Here is an 18,269-nt window from a genome sequence, read left to right as displayed (position 1 = left end):
GAGGGAAGCAGGCTCCCCGCTAAGCAGAGAGCCCAATGCGGGGCTCCATCCCTGGACCCTGAGATCATGACCTGAGCCAAAGGCAGAGGCTTTAACCCACTGAGCCACCGAGGTGCCCCTGAAGAGTTCAGGATTAAGAAAATTCTGGACTATTCAGATTTGAAATTTGTCTGTGTTCCGGGTTTGGGGGTGGAGAGCCGATGGGGGCTCAGTCAGGGCCAAATCCAGTGGGATCCTCAAGCCTATCTGCTCCTTCCCCCGCTTCCTGCAGCTGCCCGAAGATTTCTGGAAGCTCCGATTTGTTCTGTGGGCCCTGCATTCAGCTGGCTTCAGGGTCCGAGCATGTATGGTCTCTGCCAGGGTTTGGGATTTACCAACACGCCCCATGGTTGTGCTGTAGAGTCTCTGATATTGTCATAGGCAGTGGCAAGGTGAACAGTCATTGGGCTGTGCTTTGACCTGGTCCTGTGCTGAGGGTTTTGCGGGGATCATCTTGGGGACTCAAGGTAACTCTTCCAACGCAGGTGCAGTTACGTCCATTAAAGACAAAGCGGCCAGAAGTCCAGCATTTAAGGAACTTTCCAATCTGGCAGCAGGTGGGTGGTAGAACTGGGATTGGAACCCTAACTGGCCCACCCCAGAATTCTTGATCTTGGTCTTGAACTGGTGCTTTGTACCATTAAATAATAATAATAATAATAAATTTAAATTAATATTATTATAACATATTAAAAATAATCATAATAAATAATAATGATAATGATAATTATTCTTATTTTTTTTTACAATTTAATCTCCTTTTGTTTCTCCTTCTATACTCATCACTGGGCTGCTTCTTAGCTATAATCACAGTCAGAAATATGGTGAATAATTCTTGAATTCATGTTCTATAGTGTATGGTTTCCATGTGGGAACTCTTTCTTAACGTTTCTTGGGAAATTTGTATACTTTTCCAAATCCCGCGTCTTGAGAAAATCAGTTGAGAAATTGGGAAAAAGGGAAAATATGACTACCTTGCAGGAATTAAAGCTCAGCGATCAACAAGGAGGCATTGCTGGTTGGAAGGAATCCATTCATGTCAAGTTGAAGGCAGAAATACTAACAAGTGGAGTTGAAGGTTACAGTTACTACCTTCAGAAACCAGGTCAGGAGTGTGGAGGAGAGAAGTGATTACCATCTATCTGACTGGATAGTCTTGCTTGTGACGGTAGCCAGACCCGAGTGTGTGATCATGTTTCTGGCTGCTGCTAAGGGTGAGTCATTCTTGCAAGTACAAGGAATATTTATAAGTTTATATACATAAGACACTTTAGACAAATCTTAGGAGTGATGTCCCAAGAAATAACAAGTCTGAGAAGTAAAATAAGTTCTTTATTTTTAATTTTAATTTTTATTTATTTATTTTTTAAGATTTTATTTATTTATTTGACACAAAGAGAGAGATCACAAGGAGGCAGAGAGGCAAGCAGTTGGGGGAGAGGGGGCAGCAGGCTCCCTGCTGAGCAGAGAGCCAATGTGGGGGCCCTCTCCCGGGACCCTGAGATCATAACCTGAGCTGAAGGCAGAGGCTTAACCCGCAGAGACTTAACTCACTGAGCCACCCAGGCACCCCCCAAATAAGTCCTTTAATTTGCAATTTTGGCACATGATTCTGTATAATGCTCTCCCTTGCTAGGAGATTCAAATATTACATTATTTGAATATTGCCCAATAATGCTCACTGACATTTTTGATGTTTGACTATTCACTATAAATTATAGTTTACTGCAAAACACATAAAGCATCTTCCTTGGAAGCAAAGGAAATTAGTTCCCATTTTACATCATGTATCCTAACATCCAACTTAAAGGTGATCTGGTACACACCTTAGAATCTGACTATTGTTAATAGAAAATGAAACCAATTTTTCTACAAGTGGAATCTTAATTAGCTTTCACTTATAAACATGACATTTATGGGCACTATTTGTGTTAATGTTACCTTTTAAAATGTTTTCTGTTATTACCTTTACATTCTAAATGCCTCCCTGTGGTCTAGATCAATTTCACATCAGTCTTACCCTGTCCCTCCATTTCAGTCACTGGCATTTTAGTTCATATATAACGAACTTATTCTTGCTCCAGGACCCTTGCACATGTTTCCCCTCTCAGTGTGTCTCTCGATTTCCACACAGCTATCTCTTTGTTTTCCCCTTCACTCTTCAAGGGGGGTGGAGGAAGAGGGAGAGAGAGAATCTTAAGCAGGCTCCGTGCCCAGTAGGAATCCAACACATCTCACCATCCTGTGATCATGACCTAAAATGAAATCAGGAGTCGGCTGCTTAACCAACTGAGCCACCGAGGCCTCGCTGCCTCTTTTTTACACTTTAGACCTCACATCAGAGGGCCTCCCTGATTATAAAACAGTTCCTTTTCCATCATGGCCATCACCTAACTCCACTTCATTTTTGTTTATAACATGTCTCATTTGTTGGTTCAGTTACTCCTCTATTGTTCTGTCTCCCTCACCAGAATGTGACTCCCAGGCTGCCATCTCTCTTCCTAGTAATCGGCACAGAGCAGGGACTCAGAAAATATTTGTTGAATGAGTAAATACATCCTGAAACCAACCAAGAGGAGGTGAAGGGAGGAGGTCTGCAGGGGTGAGTGCAACTTGCCCAGTCCTCTCGCCAAAGCGGCAGCTGCTGTCTCCTAATTGTCCAGACAGAAAGCCGAGGCTCAGAAAATGAGAAGCAGAGGCATGCCAAGCCCAAGCAGCAGCTCTGTGATAATAGCTGCACCTCAAGAGCTCTGTATTTATGCTCCCCAGGCCCCTTCCCAGGTGGCACACTGTGGGATTGCCCAGGAGGTCAGCTGGGTGCCATCACCACATCTACTTACCTGATAAGAGGTCTGCAGACTGTGAGGTCAGGGGACATGCTGCCAGCCAGTTTGGCCCAGGGGAGCCCAGAGGAGAGCCACCTCCCCAACGGGAGGGCCATGGGAGCTCCCCCACGGAGTTTCAACCTTGACGTGGAAACCCGATGCCCATGCCCCTCTCCCAGGGGCTCAGATGTAGTTGCAACCTGGACATGGGGATTTGCAAAAGTCCCTACTCTACTGCTGGGTAACAAATCATCACAAAACTCGGTGGCTTCAGACCGCAATAATCATTTTCGTCTCATCTCTCTTAGAGTTTCATTGGATGAGAACCGAGGAGGAGGGGCTTGGCTTTACAGTTCTGTCTCAGAACGGCTCACAAGGCCTCTCCTGAAGGCTTGACAGGCTGCCTCCCCTGGGACCAGAAAATTCAGACCCAGGAATTATCCTTGGTCTCGCGTTCCCCCTAGTGCCTGTCCCTCACACCACCTCAAGGCCTCCAGAGGGCCACATTCCAGCTGCCAAAACAAAAAACAGCCATGAGGTGGGGGGGTGCAGAAGATAGAGAGCTGGTATCTGAGGCTGATTTCATCTCAGTTTCGAGTTGAGGAGAGAAAACACTGCCAAGGTCAGGGTGTTGACGGTGGCGCTGAAGCAGCTGCAGGCCTGTAGATGGGGCATGATGTTATTGCTGCTCACCTGCCGGGTCAGGACGAGACCATAAGGATCGTCTAGCTCCCTTTTATCTGGGCACACTAATGACAGTTTGTCCATCTGCTTACTCTTGAGGGCTCTCCCTCCCCACTCCCACATGGCGGGGGAGGAGAAGGACTGGGATGATTTTAATCACCCTGAGCTGGTACCAGGGGCTTAACAAATCCTTGGCAACAGGAAGCATGGCCAATAGGTTGGTAGGTAGCGTGTGAAGATGCGAAGAGTTCTAGAATCTGAGTGTATCCAAATAATGTCTCTTCAGGTGGCATAATCTGGAGCCTTGGGGAAGTTCCTTCTGCCCTCTGTCTGGCCTTGCCTGCCTAAGGGAATAAGGCTCAGGATTTTTGTGTTATCCTATTTGTTTTAAGCTTCGGGGCATGTAGGGCAGAAGCAAGTTTTGAAGATGCAAGGGTCAGCAGGACCTTTATCCAAGCATCTCAGAGATCTCCCAACCCCTGATTAAAGTTGTATATCTCAGAGAAGAATCCAACCATGACCCCATTGTCGTCATTCCCATTTTAATGACAGGGAAGCCAAGGTCTGGCAGGCTCCCTAGCAATGTGCTTGCAGGGTCATGTGCTTTAGTAAAACTTGCCGAAGTGAGGTATTTAAACCTCATTCTGTTAAAACCATCATCTCCTTTCATTCTGACTTCCCCTTGTCTCAGATAATGTTGGAGTGAGTGTGAGCATTTTGGGGATTTGGCTAAGGGGAACTTAGCCATTGAGTGTATGGGTTTAGTGGTTTTATTTATGTTGTTTCCAGTCACTTTTGTGAAAAGTTATTACCAGCTGGTGATGATTTCCAGGAATACCCCTATCTAGCACACTGACGTGTGTTGTGACATCTGCCACCACTGACATGTCATGGTTGACATGAAAGTGCAGGGTCAGAGGTCATATCTCAATATATAAATATGAATGGTTTTACGGTGCCCAATATTACCAGTATGTAGTTGAGGAGAGGTATGAAATGTATACAGTGAGCCAGCAGAAGCTTGTTTGTGAAAAGCATTATGGAGGTATGCCAATTACGTAACTCACAGAAATAATGTTATTTTTCTGGGCTTTGCAACATTTGTGGCATTTGCCATTTGTTGAGGTTTCTTTTATCTTTCTAAACAAATAATCACCTTTTAACCTAACTTTATATTTGTGATTTTGTAGTTCTTTTCTTAAACAAATCTCCCTAAATTGGGTAAGCCTCATCTGCCCCTGCTCAGTTTTCTCTGTCTTTTACGATCACGGGATCCTCCTTGCCTTTTGTGACGGCTGCTGCCAACGGGTGTTGTATATGGCAACCTAACAGAACAGCTTGGGCTCCTGTTGGATCCAGACAAAACTTAGTGTTTTCATTTATAAAATGAGAATAATAATAGAAACCCCCTCACACACACATAGTAATGAAGTCAAGTGAGAAAATACGTGTAAAGCTTTGAGCAGTCGGTCTAGCAGAAGGTACAGTTAGTGCCACATCTGATATTTAGCTGCCTCTCATGGATATAGTCAGACTCCCTGTTTATGACGGTATCTACTCTGATCTGATTAGTGCCCATGCCAAAAAGTGCAGTCATTGTTAGCTACTGGTATCTTATTAGTCCCTCTCCCCCAACAGCCCAAAGTATGTATATAGTAAGTGCTCCATCGTTGACAATCCAATCAAAGAATGAAAGTCACCATCTGGATGAGAAAACAGAGATTGGCTCCAAATTCAACAATGCCCTAGACCTAAGCAGTGACTCACAGCTAAGAAATTGTCCTCATCTCGAAGGGTACTTACTTATTCCAATCCTTTTTAAAACTTTTTTTTTTTCTTGACATATTTAAGTGTTGGAAATTGGAAAATCCACAAAAGCACAAAAAAAGAAATGAACTGCTATTATAGTTTTACACAAATACATGTGATGTTACAATTACGTATTTAATACATAGTATGCTATGAAACATACTTTTAAAAAGCGTTCTTTGCATTTTCCTTATACTTTAAATATCTTTAACTACATCATTTTTAATGACTGCATAACATTCCTCATCAGGAAGTGGGGATAATGAAAGGTACCTATCTCAAAGGGTTATGCCACGAGCACTGACAAGGGTTATGTCATGCGAAGCTACCTGGCATGTAAAAAGCTCAATAAATTTAGATCTTCCTCAGGATGGATTGAGCTAACCAATCTTCTTTTGCTGAGCATTGGAATAATTTCCATTATTTTTCTAGGGTGAATATTAATCTTTGCTCATATCTTCAGTCATTTCCTTAGTAAAGTTCAGGATTGTTGGATATGCACATTTTTCAATTTCTGACTGTGCAGTTAGGAGAACAGAGAGAGAAGAAGGCTAGCCCGAGCTCACACAGCGAGCCTGCAAAGGCGAACTGGAGACTAGCTGGGGACCCTAAATGGTGTCTTATCTTGTTGGGGACCAGGAGAAAGTCCTAGTCAAGGGAAAAAACTAGGCTCCTGAGCTGCAGCGGCGCGGGAAGAACAGGCCAGCAGGGCTGAGCTGGGTTGGGGCGGGGAGGAGAGGACAGGCGGTGGTTTGGGGGGCTGAGCTGGGCTGCCGAGGCGGGGCGCTCAATTCCGGGGCCAAAGCTTAGCGGTTGCCTGGCAACCCGGGCGGCGCGGCGTTCGAACGGAAGCGACGAACCAATCAGGATGTCGGGGGCAAACCATTCTGGCGCCGGAGGGGGGGAAGCGGCAAGCTCACTTCCCCTTCCTCTGTGCCCCCAGGACCTCCGCTCTGGTGGGGGCCTTGGGATAGTCAGGTGCCCCGGTTCATTTCGCGTGCTCACAGCAGCTCCGAAGAGGCCTTTGCGGGTCCCCAGCCCCGCCGAGCCGCTTTGGGCGCGGCCATTCCCCGCCCGGGTCCGAGCTGTCACCCTCTCCGAGACCCGCACGGGAGGAGCCAGGACTTGCCTAGCTACCGCTCCAGGTGAGGGGGCGGGTGGTCTGGCGCCCGAGCCCAGGTCGGGGGTGGTGGTGGAGGGGCTTCGTTCACCGTGCACCTTTTGTAGGCGTCCTCTCCGCGTCGTACGTGCGGGGAGGCGGCGGTATCCCATTTTACGGAGGAGAACGCTGAGGGGCAGAGAGTGAAGTGTTCTAGCCCAGCGAGGTCGGCTGGAGAATCCAGTTCAGGTCTTTCTGCTCCACTTCGAAGTCTCCAGTCTGGGTAGGTCTGCTTTTTGTCTTGAGAGACCCAGATGAGCAACTGGTGGTCAGCTTGTCAGCCGCTTAGCCACAAGGCTGCTAAGCCCCAGAGCCCTGGCGGGATCATTTCTCTCCGGCTCCGCTCCCTCACCGTCGCCTGAATGCCCCTTCTGGTCAGCGGGCTTCTCTTCTCCAGAATGCCAGAGGTTGGACTCAGGACTCGTTTTTGGGGTCCTTCTGCCCACGGGGTCCTGAATCTCAGTGCTGTCTCTCTCAGAGGGCGTTCTGGGTGGCGGAGCGGGGTTGGGGGGGGGGGGGTTCCCGCTGTACTGACATTTCTGGGCTAGATGCTAGGTGGGCAGCAGGTGCTCTGGCCCTGGGGCCGCTGTTAGAGTTTTCTGATCTAGAATTCTTCAGATTCTGGGAATCCGCCCCAGGGTGGGGGAATGGGTAGAGGCAGCCATTCAACCTGAAGCGACTAGTCCCCAGAGACTTTGGAGTTGAGGAAGGGGCAGCAACCTCCACCTGGAGCATCTGACCTAGACTAGGCCCTGCCTCCTGGGGGTGCTCTGAGAACTCAGAAAGAAAATAAGTTTCATTTATTCTTTCAACAAATATTTATTGACTTCCTATGCCCTGCCATCCCCCTTGTCTCTTTTATTTCTCTCAGTGGCATTTACCCATCGGTAAATTGCTATGTATTTCACTTATTAGGGAGTTGATTATCTTCCTCCACCGGAATGTGATAGCAGGAGGGGTTCAGGTGAGGCCCTTGCCTCCAGGGCAAAATTGAAGGGTTCTAAATCCTCTAATCAAGATAACTAAAGCTAACAGTTATTAGTTTTTTTTTTTTTTTTTTAAGATTTATTTTAGAGAGAGAGAGAAACAGAGATAGAGAATGTATGAGCAGGGAGGGGGGCAGAAGGAGAGGGGAGCCCAACCCCCAGGAAGGGGGCTCAGATCCCAGGACCCTGAGATCATGACCTGAGCAGGAACCAAGACTCTGTCACTCATCACCCGGGCAATTAACAGTTCTTGACTATTTGCTGTGTTTTCTGCTGGTGGAGATCAACTCGCATGGCCTCTGTAGAACACAGTACAACGTCTCTCTCATAATCACAAGCACATACCCAGCCCCACCGACCCACTTCTTGGCAACACAAGATGCAGTGACGCCCCAGGGTGGTTTGTCATGGGGGTGTCTGGACGCACACTGGGTGGTCACCAGCAAGGGCTGACGGCTCTTTATGGGCTAATGTGCCCCCACATATATTAGGGAACAACCTATATGATTAAGTATGTTAATAATAGATATTAGAATTAGTAATATATTAACATTATTAAAACATGTATGGTTGAACATACAGTGAAAACAGTATACACAGTATGTTGCCATATGTGTAAAAAAATAGAAAGAATATATGCCCATTATTGCTTTATCTACCAAAAATCTCCCCGGAAGGACATGCGATTGTCTGGTTCCAGTGGTGCCTGCAGGGTGGGGAACTGCGTGGCTAGGGACTGAAGTGGGAAGGAGTTTATTTTTACTTCATTCTCTTTATAGTTTTTGAATTTTGAGTCATGGGCATATAGCACCTTGTTAAAAAAATCATATATATATATAATATAAATGTATAAATTATATATATGATATATTATATATATTACAAAAATCATTACAGATTATATATTTAATCATAAGACCACTGTTCTGGCTGTGATCTGTCCTTGACTTGCCGTGTGACTTTGGGCAAGTTTCTTCACATCTCCGGGGCCAAGATAAGATGGTGAGCTCAGGCCTGGGCAGAGGGCAGTCCAGGGCAGGAAGTGGATTTGCCCATGAGTCTGCCCCAACTTCCACCTTCCCCATCCTTGTGAGCTGGGCCCTTCCCTGCGGTGTTGCATGTGGTTTCTCTGTGTCTCCACTGCAAGTCTTTTTGTCCTCATTTTGCAACTTCAGGTACAAACCGAGGCACAGATAAACGAGTTGGTGGAGTTGGACTGTCCGTCAGCCGACAGGAGATCAGCCCTGGGCAAGGTTGACTGCAGGCAGGCCGGGGCATGAGTGTCTGGGGAGACTCCAGAAATAGCATGGGGCCTGGCGTGGGCCTGGAGGATGCCCCGCTGGGTGTCTCGGACCCGGACAGCTGGGCTGAAATCGAGCTGGCCTGCCCTATTGGCTGGACCCTCCCTGTTGTCTGGAGCCTTCCTGATCCTCCTCCAGGGCAGGTGAGGGCCTCCCTGTCTCCACCTAAGTCATGGCCTGGCTTCTGCTGAACAGAAAGAAGCAGCAGGTGGAAGGAAGGGGTTGGGGTGGGGGATTGCAGAATGTCATGAAAATTCTAAACATTGAAACCACGCCTCTCGCCCCCTCAGTGAAAAATAATCACTAACACCCCCTGGGCACTTACTGTGTGCCAAGTCCTTTCTAAGCATGCATGCACTTAATTCCCTCCATTCTATGATGTCAGGTAGTTACCGCTGCTTTTTTTTTCACATCTTACGAAGGGAAACTGAATGCAAGAAAGCTTTAGTAACTTGGACCAGGTCAGAGCAGGAATGTGGATCCGGGGGTTCTGGCTCCAGTCTGTGGACTCTCTTTTTCCTTTTTTTTTTTTTTTTAATGGAAAAATATATAGAACATAAAACTGAGCATTTTAACCATGTGTAAGGTACAGTTCAGTGGTATGAAGGAAGTTTACGCCGTGCCCAGATCTTACCACCATCTACCTCCAGAACTTCTTCATGTTCCTAAATGGAAACTCTGTACCCATTAAACACCAGCTCCCCATTTTCTCTTCCCCCCAATACCTGGAAAGCACCTGTCTACTTTCTGCCTCTATGGATTTGACCACTCTCTGTACTTCAAGGAAGTGAAATCATACCATATTTGCCCCCCCTTTTTTTCCTCAATATTTGTCCTTCTGGGCCTGACTTATTTCACTTAGTATAATGTTTTTGAGGTTCACCCACGTTGTAGCAGGTATCAGAAGCTCCTTGCTTATAAAGGCTAAATAATATTTCAGCATATGTTCATCTGCATATCTGTCCATGGACACTTGGTTGCCTCTACCTTTGGGTTATTGTGAAGACTCCTCCTATGAACATTGGGGTTACCCCATCTGTTCAAGCCCTTGGTTTCAGTTCTTTGGTGTCTATACCCAGGAGTAAGATTGCTGGGTCCTATGGTAATTCTTTTTAAGTTTTTTTCTACCCGCCATGCTGTTTCTACCGTGGCCACGCCATCTTATAGTCCCACAAACAGGGGACAATTTCCAGTTTCCAATTTCCAATTTCACAATTTCCAATTTCCAATTTCTTCATATCCTCACCAACACTTGGTATTTTCTGTGGCTGTGGGTTTTTTTGTTTTGTTTTGTTTAGTTTTCTGCTTGCTTGCTTGCTGTGGTATTGGTCATCTGGATGGACGTGACACGTTATCTCCCTGTGGTTTGGATTTACATGTCCCTAATGATGTATCATGAGAAGCATCTTTCCACGTGCCTATTGACCATTTGTACACTTTGTTTAAAGAAACGTCTGTTGAAGTGGTCTTGTGTGCATAGATTTATAAGCTCTGAGAGAACTGAGTCAACATTCTGGGTGGTGAAGTTCTCACCCAGGAGCTGGGCACCGCAGAGTCCTAGTTTGGTGGTGTTTGTCATGCCCAGGCTGGGAGACAGGCACTGTTACCAGTCCCGTTTTATGGTTGGGGAAACTAAGGCCTTGGAAACTTGACTGTCTTGCCCAAGGTCTTGTAGCTAATCAGAGATGGAGCTGGGATTTGAATCCTGATGGGCTGGTCCCAGAGTCCATGCTTCAGAGGCGGCCTTGGGGCTGGAGTTGGGAAAGGACATTGTAGGAGCAGATACCGTGTATGCAAAGGTTTGGATGTGATGTCTCCAAAGAAAGAATACAGCTCATCTAGAAGTGGCCAGGGTCTAGCTTGAATGGGGGTGACTTGAGACTGGAGGGGAATATGGAGAGAGATGGGGGAACACCTTTGATGGGACGGGGCGTTGGCAAGAGGTTTGGTGCTAAAGGGCCTTGGTCTTTGAAGTGGCCTGGGTTCCAGGCCTGCCACTTAATCAGCAGCATGCCCAGCACACACCTGTGTTCTTGGTCCCTAGAGGATGAAAATACAGAAATAGGAAACGAGCAACTGATAAGTGAAGACCTAAAATGACAGGGTAGAATGAATGTGTGGAAGGAAACAACCAGGTGAGAGAGTTGGCAGGAGTCTCAGGGTAGTCAGGGAGGACTCTCTGAGGAGGTGAGGCCTGAAGGAGGTGAGCTAAGAGGTTCTAAGCAGAGAACAGATAGTACAAAGGCCCTGAGGCAGGAAAGACCTTGGCCTGTTCAGGAACAGCAGGGAGGGCTATGTGGCTGAAGCAGTAAAGCCTGGAGATGAGGGGAAGTAGAGGGCGGGGACTGGATCCTGGAAGGCCTGACGACCAAGTGGAGAGTTTGGGTTTTATTCTAAGGTGATGTAGAACCATAAAAGATCTAATTTCTGTGGGAAAAAATATTGGCCATCTTGCCCCCATTTTACAGTTGAGGAATTGGAGACCCCAGGCCACAGCCAGGAATGCTTCCTAAGGTGGCTTCTCCCTCTGGGGCCCAGTGAGGGAGGCAATAGCATCTTTTGGTGAGTGGTTCAAGTCCAACACTGAAGCTTCTGTCTCCTCCACTTCCCTCCACTCCCCCAAACCTGCTCCTGGGTTCAGATCCTGGCTCTGCCATTTACCAGCTATGTGACCTCTGGCAAGTGGCCACACCTGTCTGTGCCTCAGTTTTCTCAGCTGTAAAATGAGTGTAGCAGGAGTACCTCAGGGTGAGTGTGGGGATTTGATGAGTCAATGTATATAAAGAGCTTAGAACAGTGCCAGGTACAGAGAAAGCAGAAAATCTCTTCCCTATTAGGAACATGTTATTGTTTCTTTGCTGTTACTACTATTATTGCCTAACTGAGCCCTCCCCCCGCCCCCATTTCATCTCTTTCCCTTTGTTGCCTCAGTAGAGGGCGAGGCAGGGACCCAGCAGGGCATTGTGGGGAATGATGGTCTTGAGGCTCTCCTCTCTTGGGCCTGGAGGAGGCCTCAGAGCTGACTCACCCCCAGGGGGAGGAGAGTTGTTCTCTGAGTCACTTCCCGTCCCCTCACAGCCCTCCACCCCAATCCGGGTGCAGCCCCCACTGGCACAGACATGGAACTGGGCCCTCTTTGGCTTCCCCAGGGCTCCGGCCCGAGGCTGGTGGGCTCTGCCTTCTCTGGGCCTCACGAGCCCCATGCAAACTGGCCCAATCAAGTGTGCCACCTGAAATGACATAATAGGGCTTCCTTTGGCAGAGGAGACAGTCTTGGCCCTCCCAAGGATTCCTTCTTGAGTATTGCAGTCTTCTCATCTGTAAAATGGGGATTAAAGAGTTCCTCCCTGTGCAGGTGGTGGTGGTTGGGGGAGTGGGTGGATGTCCAGAGACTTACAGAAGTACAGTGCCTGGAACTGCAAAATTCTGGTTATTCTTATTCCTCTCGCCGTTGTTACTAATGTTCACAGCTTGCAGAGTTTCTGTCTGCCCTCTCAGACGGTAAGAACTCCCACTGACCTGGCCTGGAGGGTGAGACTCCCCTCACTTGGCACAATGGAGAACCAGAGGGGTCCAAGCAACCTGCTCAGGGACACACAGGTAGAAAGGGGTGGCACGAAGGCTTGGTCTAGAGGGAAAGTGCCCGGGTCAGACTCCTCAGGGTGACTTTGGGCCAACTGGCTCAGCCTGTCCCAGCCTCAGTATTCCATTAGTCAAATGCAGATAATAATAGAGTTCACCTCACAGGGGTTGTTGAGATGATTAAAATGGGTTAATTAATACCAGGAACAACACTTTCTCGTGCCTGGCACAGTCAACATTATCGCGGGCACTGAGGCTGTGGGGGAGGGGGCCCCAGTTTTGCCCATCTCCAAGATGGGTGCCCTTGCCGGTGCCAGAGGTGCGGCTGCGGCCAGTGTGGCTGTTGTGGGGCGCGGCCCAGGCTCGCGGGAGAGCTTCCTGGGGGTAGAACTGGGTCTCTGCGACGAGCTGAGCCCATTGCCCGGGCGCCCGCGCTCAGGTTCCCGCCCCTGCCTGGCTTTCTTTCTTCCCCTCCGGGTGATACCTGGGCCGGCGGGTTCACCTGCTGGGGACCGGCCGCCGGAAGTTGCGCAAACGCGTGTTACCTGAGCGCCTGGTGGGCCGGGCCGGAGGAGCGCTCCGTAGCCGCGCGCGCGCAGCCAGGTATGTGCGGGCGGATGGCGGCGGGCCAGGGTCGCGGGGGCTGTCCGGCCACCCCTCCCTTCTCGGGGAGGCGGGGGGCAGGGCAGGGTCTCACCTTCCCGCCTGGGCGAGACCGGAGGAATCCTGCTGTCAGCCCTCTGGCTTAAGAGCCAGGACGACCCGGGCTCAGAGAGGTGTGGCGAGCGGCCAGGGTCACACAGCGCGCCGGCGGGCTCGCGGCCTCCTCCGCCTCTGGGAGTCTCCAAGCTTGCCCCGAAGTGGGGCAGGGCAGAAGCCAGACCGAGGATCTGAGCTCTCTCAACCCCTCAGGCTGACTCCAGGGAAGCAGGTGGGAAGGGGGTACGGTGACAAAGAAGGGCTCATGGTTGGCGCTCTGAGGCCCTTTGTGGGTAGCGTTTGAAATACGTGGGTGGGGCGTTGGCGATGAGAGGAGGCCTCAGAGAGATCGAGGGGATTGGGGACTGGGACCCCGGCTTTAACTCGCGGGAGCCACCACACCTCTGTTTGCCCACCTTTGAAATGGGGCTGAGCAGATCAGTTTAGGATTTGCCTCTATCGCGTGCCTCCTTTGTCTGTGGCTCCGGCTCCGATAGGCTGAGCACGCTTAGAGACCCCTGCTGGGCTGGAGTTGAGGGGGAGGTGGGCGGAGAGCGCAATCTGGCTGTTAAGTCGTCGGAGTCTTCAGAAAAACCAAGAGCTCAGTTCTTGGAGCGCAGCCTTTTTGCCAGGTGCTGGGAAGGTCCTCGACCTGTTTTATCTCTCCATCCTCTGGAGACCTGGAGGCTCAGATCTATTTTTAACCATATTCCAGATAAGGCACCCGAGTGTGTAAGAGGCACAGTTGCTGGAGCAGGGCACACTGCGGGCAGGTGGGCGAGCTGGCCAGCGGCCCCCTAGCCGGGTTTGGCTCTTTGCGTATGTCCGGCCGCAGGGGGAGCCCCTGCGGCCAGCAGGTCGGTTCCAGGGCGCAAGGTTTCTGCCCTGGCCCTGCCCATCTGACCTCCTTCCTTCTGTTTCCCCGGATGGTGCCCGGGAGGGAATTGCCACCGCCAACGGGTTGGACTGGTTTGGTAGGCGGCGGCCACGGGGGTGGGGCAGAGTCTAGTTACCTCGACAGGGCTCAGCAAGGCTGTCTTTCCTGTTAGACCCTTCCCTCCTGAGGTCTCCTGGGGGGTTGCTGGAGTGGGGCAGCCTTGCCTTCCCACTTCATCCCTCCTACTTTGGGAGCAGCTCTGGCTCTGGGCCAATAGCCCCCAGGGTTCTAGTAACTGGACATTGCTGCCCCTGCAGAGGTCTCAAACTGGGGACTAGATCTGTGTGGGGAGATCTGTTTGCAGACATGTTTGCTCCATGCTCTGCGCTTGTTTTAAAAATTATTATTGGATTTGCTGAGATTTAAGAATCTGGAGTGTTCGTGCACATCTGGATTTCCAGCCTCCTAGCACATTCCATACTACCACCTTGGACCCATATACCTGCAGTGAGTTGGATGTGTCCCTCTGTGGTTTATCCAAGGTCTTCCCATTCATGTTTCGTCCCCATGGACACTCCAATTCAGTAACAATTTATCGAATACCTGTTATGTGTCAAAAGCAATGTCCCAAAACAGATTCAGTGAGCAAAACAGACAAATCCCCTGCCTTCTTGGAGCCAATACTTTAGGGGAATGGGAAGAACAAAGAGTAAAGTGACATGAATGTCATAGATGAGTGCATTAGGCTTCATAGGAGTTTGTGTCTTATTTATCAGCCCTGGGACCTAGGATTGTTGCTTCTCTAGTCTCAGTTTCTCCCAGCTGTAAAATGAGATGACAGTGACCCTTCTCACAGGCTGTTGGAGGATTCCAGGAGAGGATGGTGTCGAATGGCTAGCACACAGGAGGGATCCCTGCCTTCCCACTCCAGTCCAGACTCTTCTGTCATTCTGGGTGACCACATGGGGCTGTCTAGTACAGGTTTCTGCTATGGATGGAAATCTCTTCTCTGCAGTCTGCTCTATTGACCAGTATAGTGGCTGTTGAGCACTTGAGATGTGGCTAGTGTGATGGAGGAACTGGAAGTGTAAGGTTTTATTGGATTTAAAGCTAAGGTGAATAGCCATATGTGGCTAGTAGCCATTGAATTAGACAACACAGGTGTAGATGACATGTCCTTTGGGCGATTACCTAGGAAAAGTCCTCCTCTTTCATTTTACAGGTGAGAAGTTTCAGGACTTGGTTTATGGGTTTTCTTCTCGCCCATCTCTGGAAGAGTTGGTGAGGGGACACTGTGGCTCCAGCCCTTTCTTGGAAAAAGAACCAGGGCTGGTCTGATGCTTGGGGCCCCAGGCCTTGATGCTTAGTTGATCATGTGGACACTTGAGCATGAGCACATCAGTGTGGGCCCCCTTGCCTCTGGGTGCCATCCTCTGGCTGCTGGCAGATCCAGGGTCTGCTGGATGCTCTCAAGCAGGGTTGTGTGATTGTGGGCTTTTCTGGCTTCTCTTGGAACAGCATAGCTCAGGTCCTGGCTGACATTTCTAGCTGACAGGCATCCTTGGATCACTGTGGGGCTGGCACCGAAGTCCCATCCTGGAAGCTGATGAGTGTCTGGACTTCGCTTGGGTAGGGGGTGGAGATTTTCTACACTCCTCCTCCACCAGCTCTACTGCTGTGCCTGGGGCTTGGCATGTCTAGACGGGTGAATAGCACCAGGCAGCTTCCTGGCTGGGTAGGTAAGGGTGGGAGGTGGTACCAGGTTCCCTGGGGGCAGTTTAGGCAGCGTGTGGGTTGGAGCCCTTTCTCTGGGTCACCAGGTGCATCAGCACTCCCTGCTTGGAAGCAAGGGGCCAGAGCCACCAGCTTTGGGGGTTAGCTTAATCAAGTTGGTTGAGTTCCCTATCTGCAAAATAGAGCTGTTAAGGGGACCCATTGAGGTTAAGCTGGCTGGTGCCCAGTATACGGCCTGGAGCCCACTTTCCTTCCTTTAAAGCGTGCCTTGCCCTGTCTTTTCTGCCCAGGCTGCTCACGTCTTTCTTCTTTGGTACTTCTCATTTTCTCTATGCCTCAGCTGGGCCTAGTCCACTGGGAAGGAGGCAGGGTGTGGGTGGAGTCACAGGCCCCTCAGTGGTGGTTTTCTGTCTGCTGATTGGCTCCCTGTGAACGAGGGGCGTGGCTACTAGCTTTTAATAGGGAAGGCGTCTTCAGCCCCTTTCAGTCTTGGCTGAGCTTTTGTCTGAGCGAGCTCAGCTTCTTTCTTTCCTCCCTTGTAGCAGTTGCCAGCATCCAGCTACCTACTTTCTGGATCTGTCTCCGCATTTCTCCGGTCTCCTCAGACCAAAGCCTTTGGGGTATGTAACAGCCATGCCTGTGGACACACTGACTCCGGGATCCCGGGACACATCTGCCCTACCTTTCCGCCTGCGTACCAAAGTGCCTGGCTACCTGCTCCGGAGGCCAGCAGATGGTGGAGCCCGGAAACCTAGTGCTGTGGAGCGCCTGGAGGCTGACAAGGCCAAGTACGTCAAGAGCCTGCACGTGGCCAACACCCGCCAGGAACCTGTGCAGCCCCTGCTGTCCAAGCAGCCCCTCTTCAGCCCTGGGACTCGCCGCACAGTGCTCACACCTAGCCGCCGAGTACTGCCTGGCCCTGGCCGTCGGCCCCAGCTGGACCTGGACATCCTTAGCAGCCTCATCGACTTGTGTGATAGCCCTGCGTCCCCTGCCGAGGCCAGCCGTACTCCTGGACGGACAGAAGGAGCCCATCAGGCGCCCCCAGCCAACCCTCCACGCCCGCCACCCAGTACGGCTGCTGTCCGCCGAGTGGATGTCCGTCCTCTCCCTGCCTCCCCTGCCCGGCCCTGCCCTTCGCCAGGCGCTGCCCCCGCCTCCAGCCCAGCCCGGCCCCCAGGTTTGCAGCGCTCCAAGTCCGATTTGAGTGAGCGCTTCTCCAGAGCAGCAGCTGACCTGGAGCGATTCTTTAACTTCTGCGGCCTGGACCCGGAGGAGGCACGGGGATTGGGCGTGGCTCACCTGGCGAGGACCAGCTCAGACATCGTCTCCCTGGCCGGGCCCAGTGCCGGGCCTGGCAGCTCAGAGGGGGACTGCTCCCGCCGTAGCTCTGCCACTGTTGAGGAGCGGTCCCGGGAGCGCGTCCCCTATGGCGTGTCGGTGGTAGAACGCAACGCGCGAGTGATCAAGTGGTTGTATGGGTTGCGGCAGGCACGCGGTGCCCCCGCTGCAGAGGGCTAGGCCTCCACTGGACTCCGCAATTGCACAGGACACATCCAGGAGAGGCAGCTGGGCTCTCGACCTCTTCTGCATCCATTCCCTGTCTTGGGACAGACCAGAGGCTGGGCCCTATCTGTCTGTCAAGGACTGACCCTGGAGAGGGTTGCCTGTTGACCTTGGGCTACCCTCTACCCCTCACTTGTAGGGGTTTTGACACAAGTCCTGCCTGGTTCTTCTTCTGAGTTTGGATTTGGGGCACTTAGCCTTCTCCACTGAGAGTGAGGGGCACTGTCCACCCAGCGGTTCTGTTTCCTTCTTCCTTGGCCTCCAACCTTTGCTGACTTCCTCTTCCTTTCCCAGCGGGCCCTGGTTCCCTGGGAACTTGCTCAGGGTGGGGGCAGGGCCTTGGCTGCCTGGCCTAGGTGGGTAGACTACTGGAGGGACTGGTAGGAGTCTGTACTGTTCTGACTTCCTCCCTTTGGTTAATAAACACAAATGCTTGTTTTTCAAGGCCTGGGCCATCAGACTCTTCTGTGTTCACAAGGGGAAGGGGAGGGAGACGTCTTGGATTAGAATTCCATAATTGTTCATCCTGGGATTTGGGGGTGGGGGAGGGGCATGAGGTCAGTGGCTGGCCCAGCCTGAGACTTGAGACGTGAAAGGGGATTCTCATAACCCCTCTGGGTGGCCTGAGGGCCTCCTTCATAGGGGAGGAAACTGACTCTGGCTACAGAGTGAATCCAGATAGAGCCAGGACTGAGGTCTGTGTCAGGAAGGGGACCTGAGGGGAAAAGCTGATGGCTGCATGGGTCCTTCCCATTGCTGCCCGGGAAGCTCGGAGAGCACAGACCCTGATCTGGAGGTGCCACAGGCTGTAGACTGGGGTTGGAAGCAGGGGGTCGACAACACAAAACAGGTGGCCTTGCCTCCAACCCTGGGTGAGCTGGGATAAGCCAGTCTCCCTCTCTGGGCCTCAGGGTCTGGAGGAAGGGGAAGGATGGCTGGCACTGGGCTTTGAGGTCTCAGTTTCTCCCTGTTTCCCTCCAGGCTGGCTCCATGCTGGGAGATGCCACC

The 18,269-nt window shown here is 50.9% G+C and overlaps 1 protein-coding gene across 5 annotated transcripts; it reads left to right on the top strand.

The window, feature by feature from the left end:
- Positions 1-6,281: 6,281 nt before the first annotated feature.
- FAM110A (family with sequence similarity 110 member A) lies at positions 6,282-17,705 on the top strand. Of its 5 annotated transcripts, none has more exons than XM_059406708.1 (2): positions 6,282-6,502; positions 16,241-17,705. In XM_059406708.1, exon 2 carries the CDS (start codon positions 16,329-16,331, stop codon positions 17,214-17,216), a length of 888 nt encoding a protein of 295 aa, XP_059262691.1. In that variant the 5' UTR covers positions 6,282-6,502; positions 16,241-16,328; the 3' UTR covers positions 17,217-17,705. The 5 variants fall into 5 exon arrangements, with proteins under 5 accessions (XP_059262691.1, XP_059262690.1, XP_059262692.1 ...); XM_059406707.1 differs by having other exon boundaries at positions 16,238-17,705; XM_059406709.1 differs by lacking the exon at positions 6,282-6,502 and adding an exon at positions 6,652-6,739 and having other exon boundaries at positions 16,238-17,705.
- The last annotated feature ends 564 nt before the right edge of the window (positions 17,706-18,269 follow it).

Source organism: Mustela nigripes, chromosome 7 (assembly GCF_022355385.1).
Source record: "Mustela nigripes isolate SB6536 chromosome 7, MUSNIG.SB6536, whole genome shotgun sequence".
In the NCBI taxonomy this organism is placed as follows: Eukaryota; Metazoa; Chordata; class Mammalia; order Carnivora; family Mustelidae; genus Mustela; species Mustela nigripes.
The sequence above is the reverse complement of the archived record's forward strand: the minus strand, read 5'-3'. Positions and strand labels throughout refer to the sequence as shown.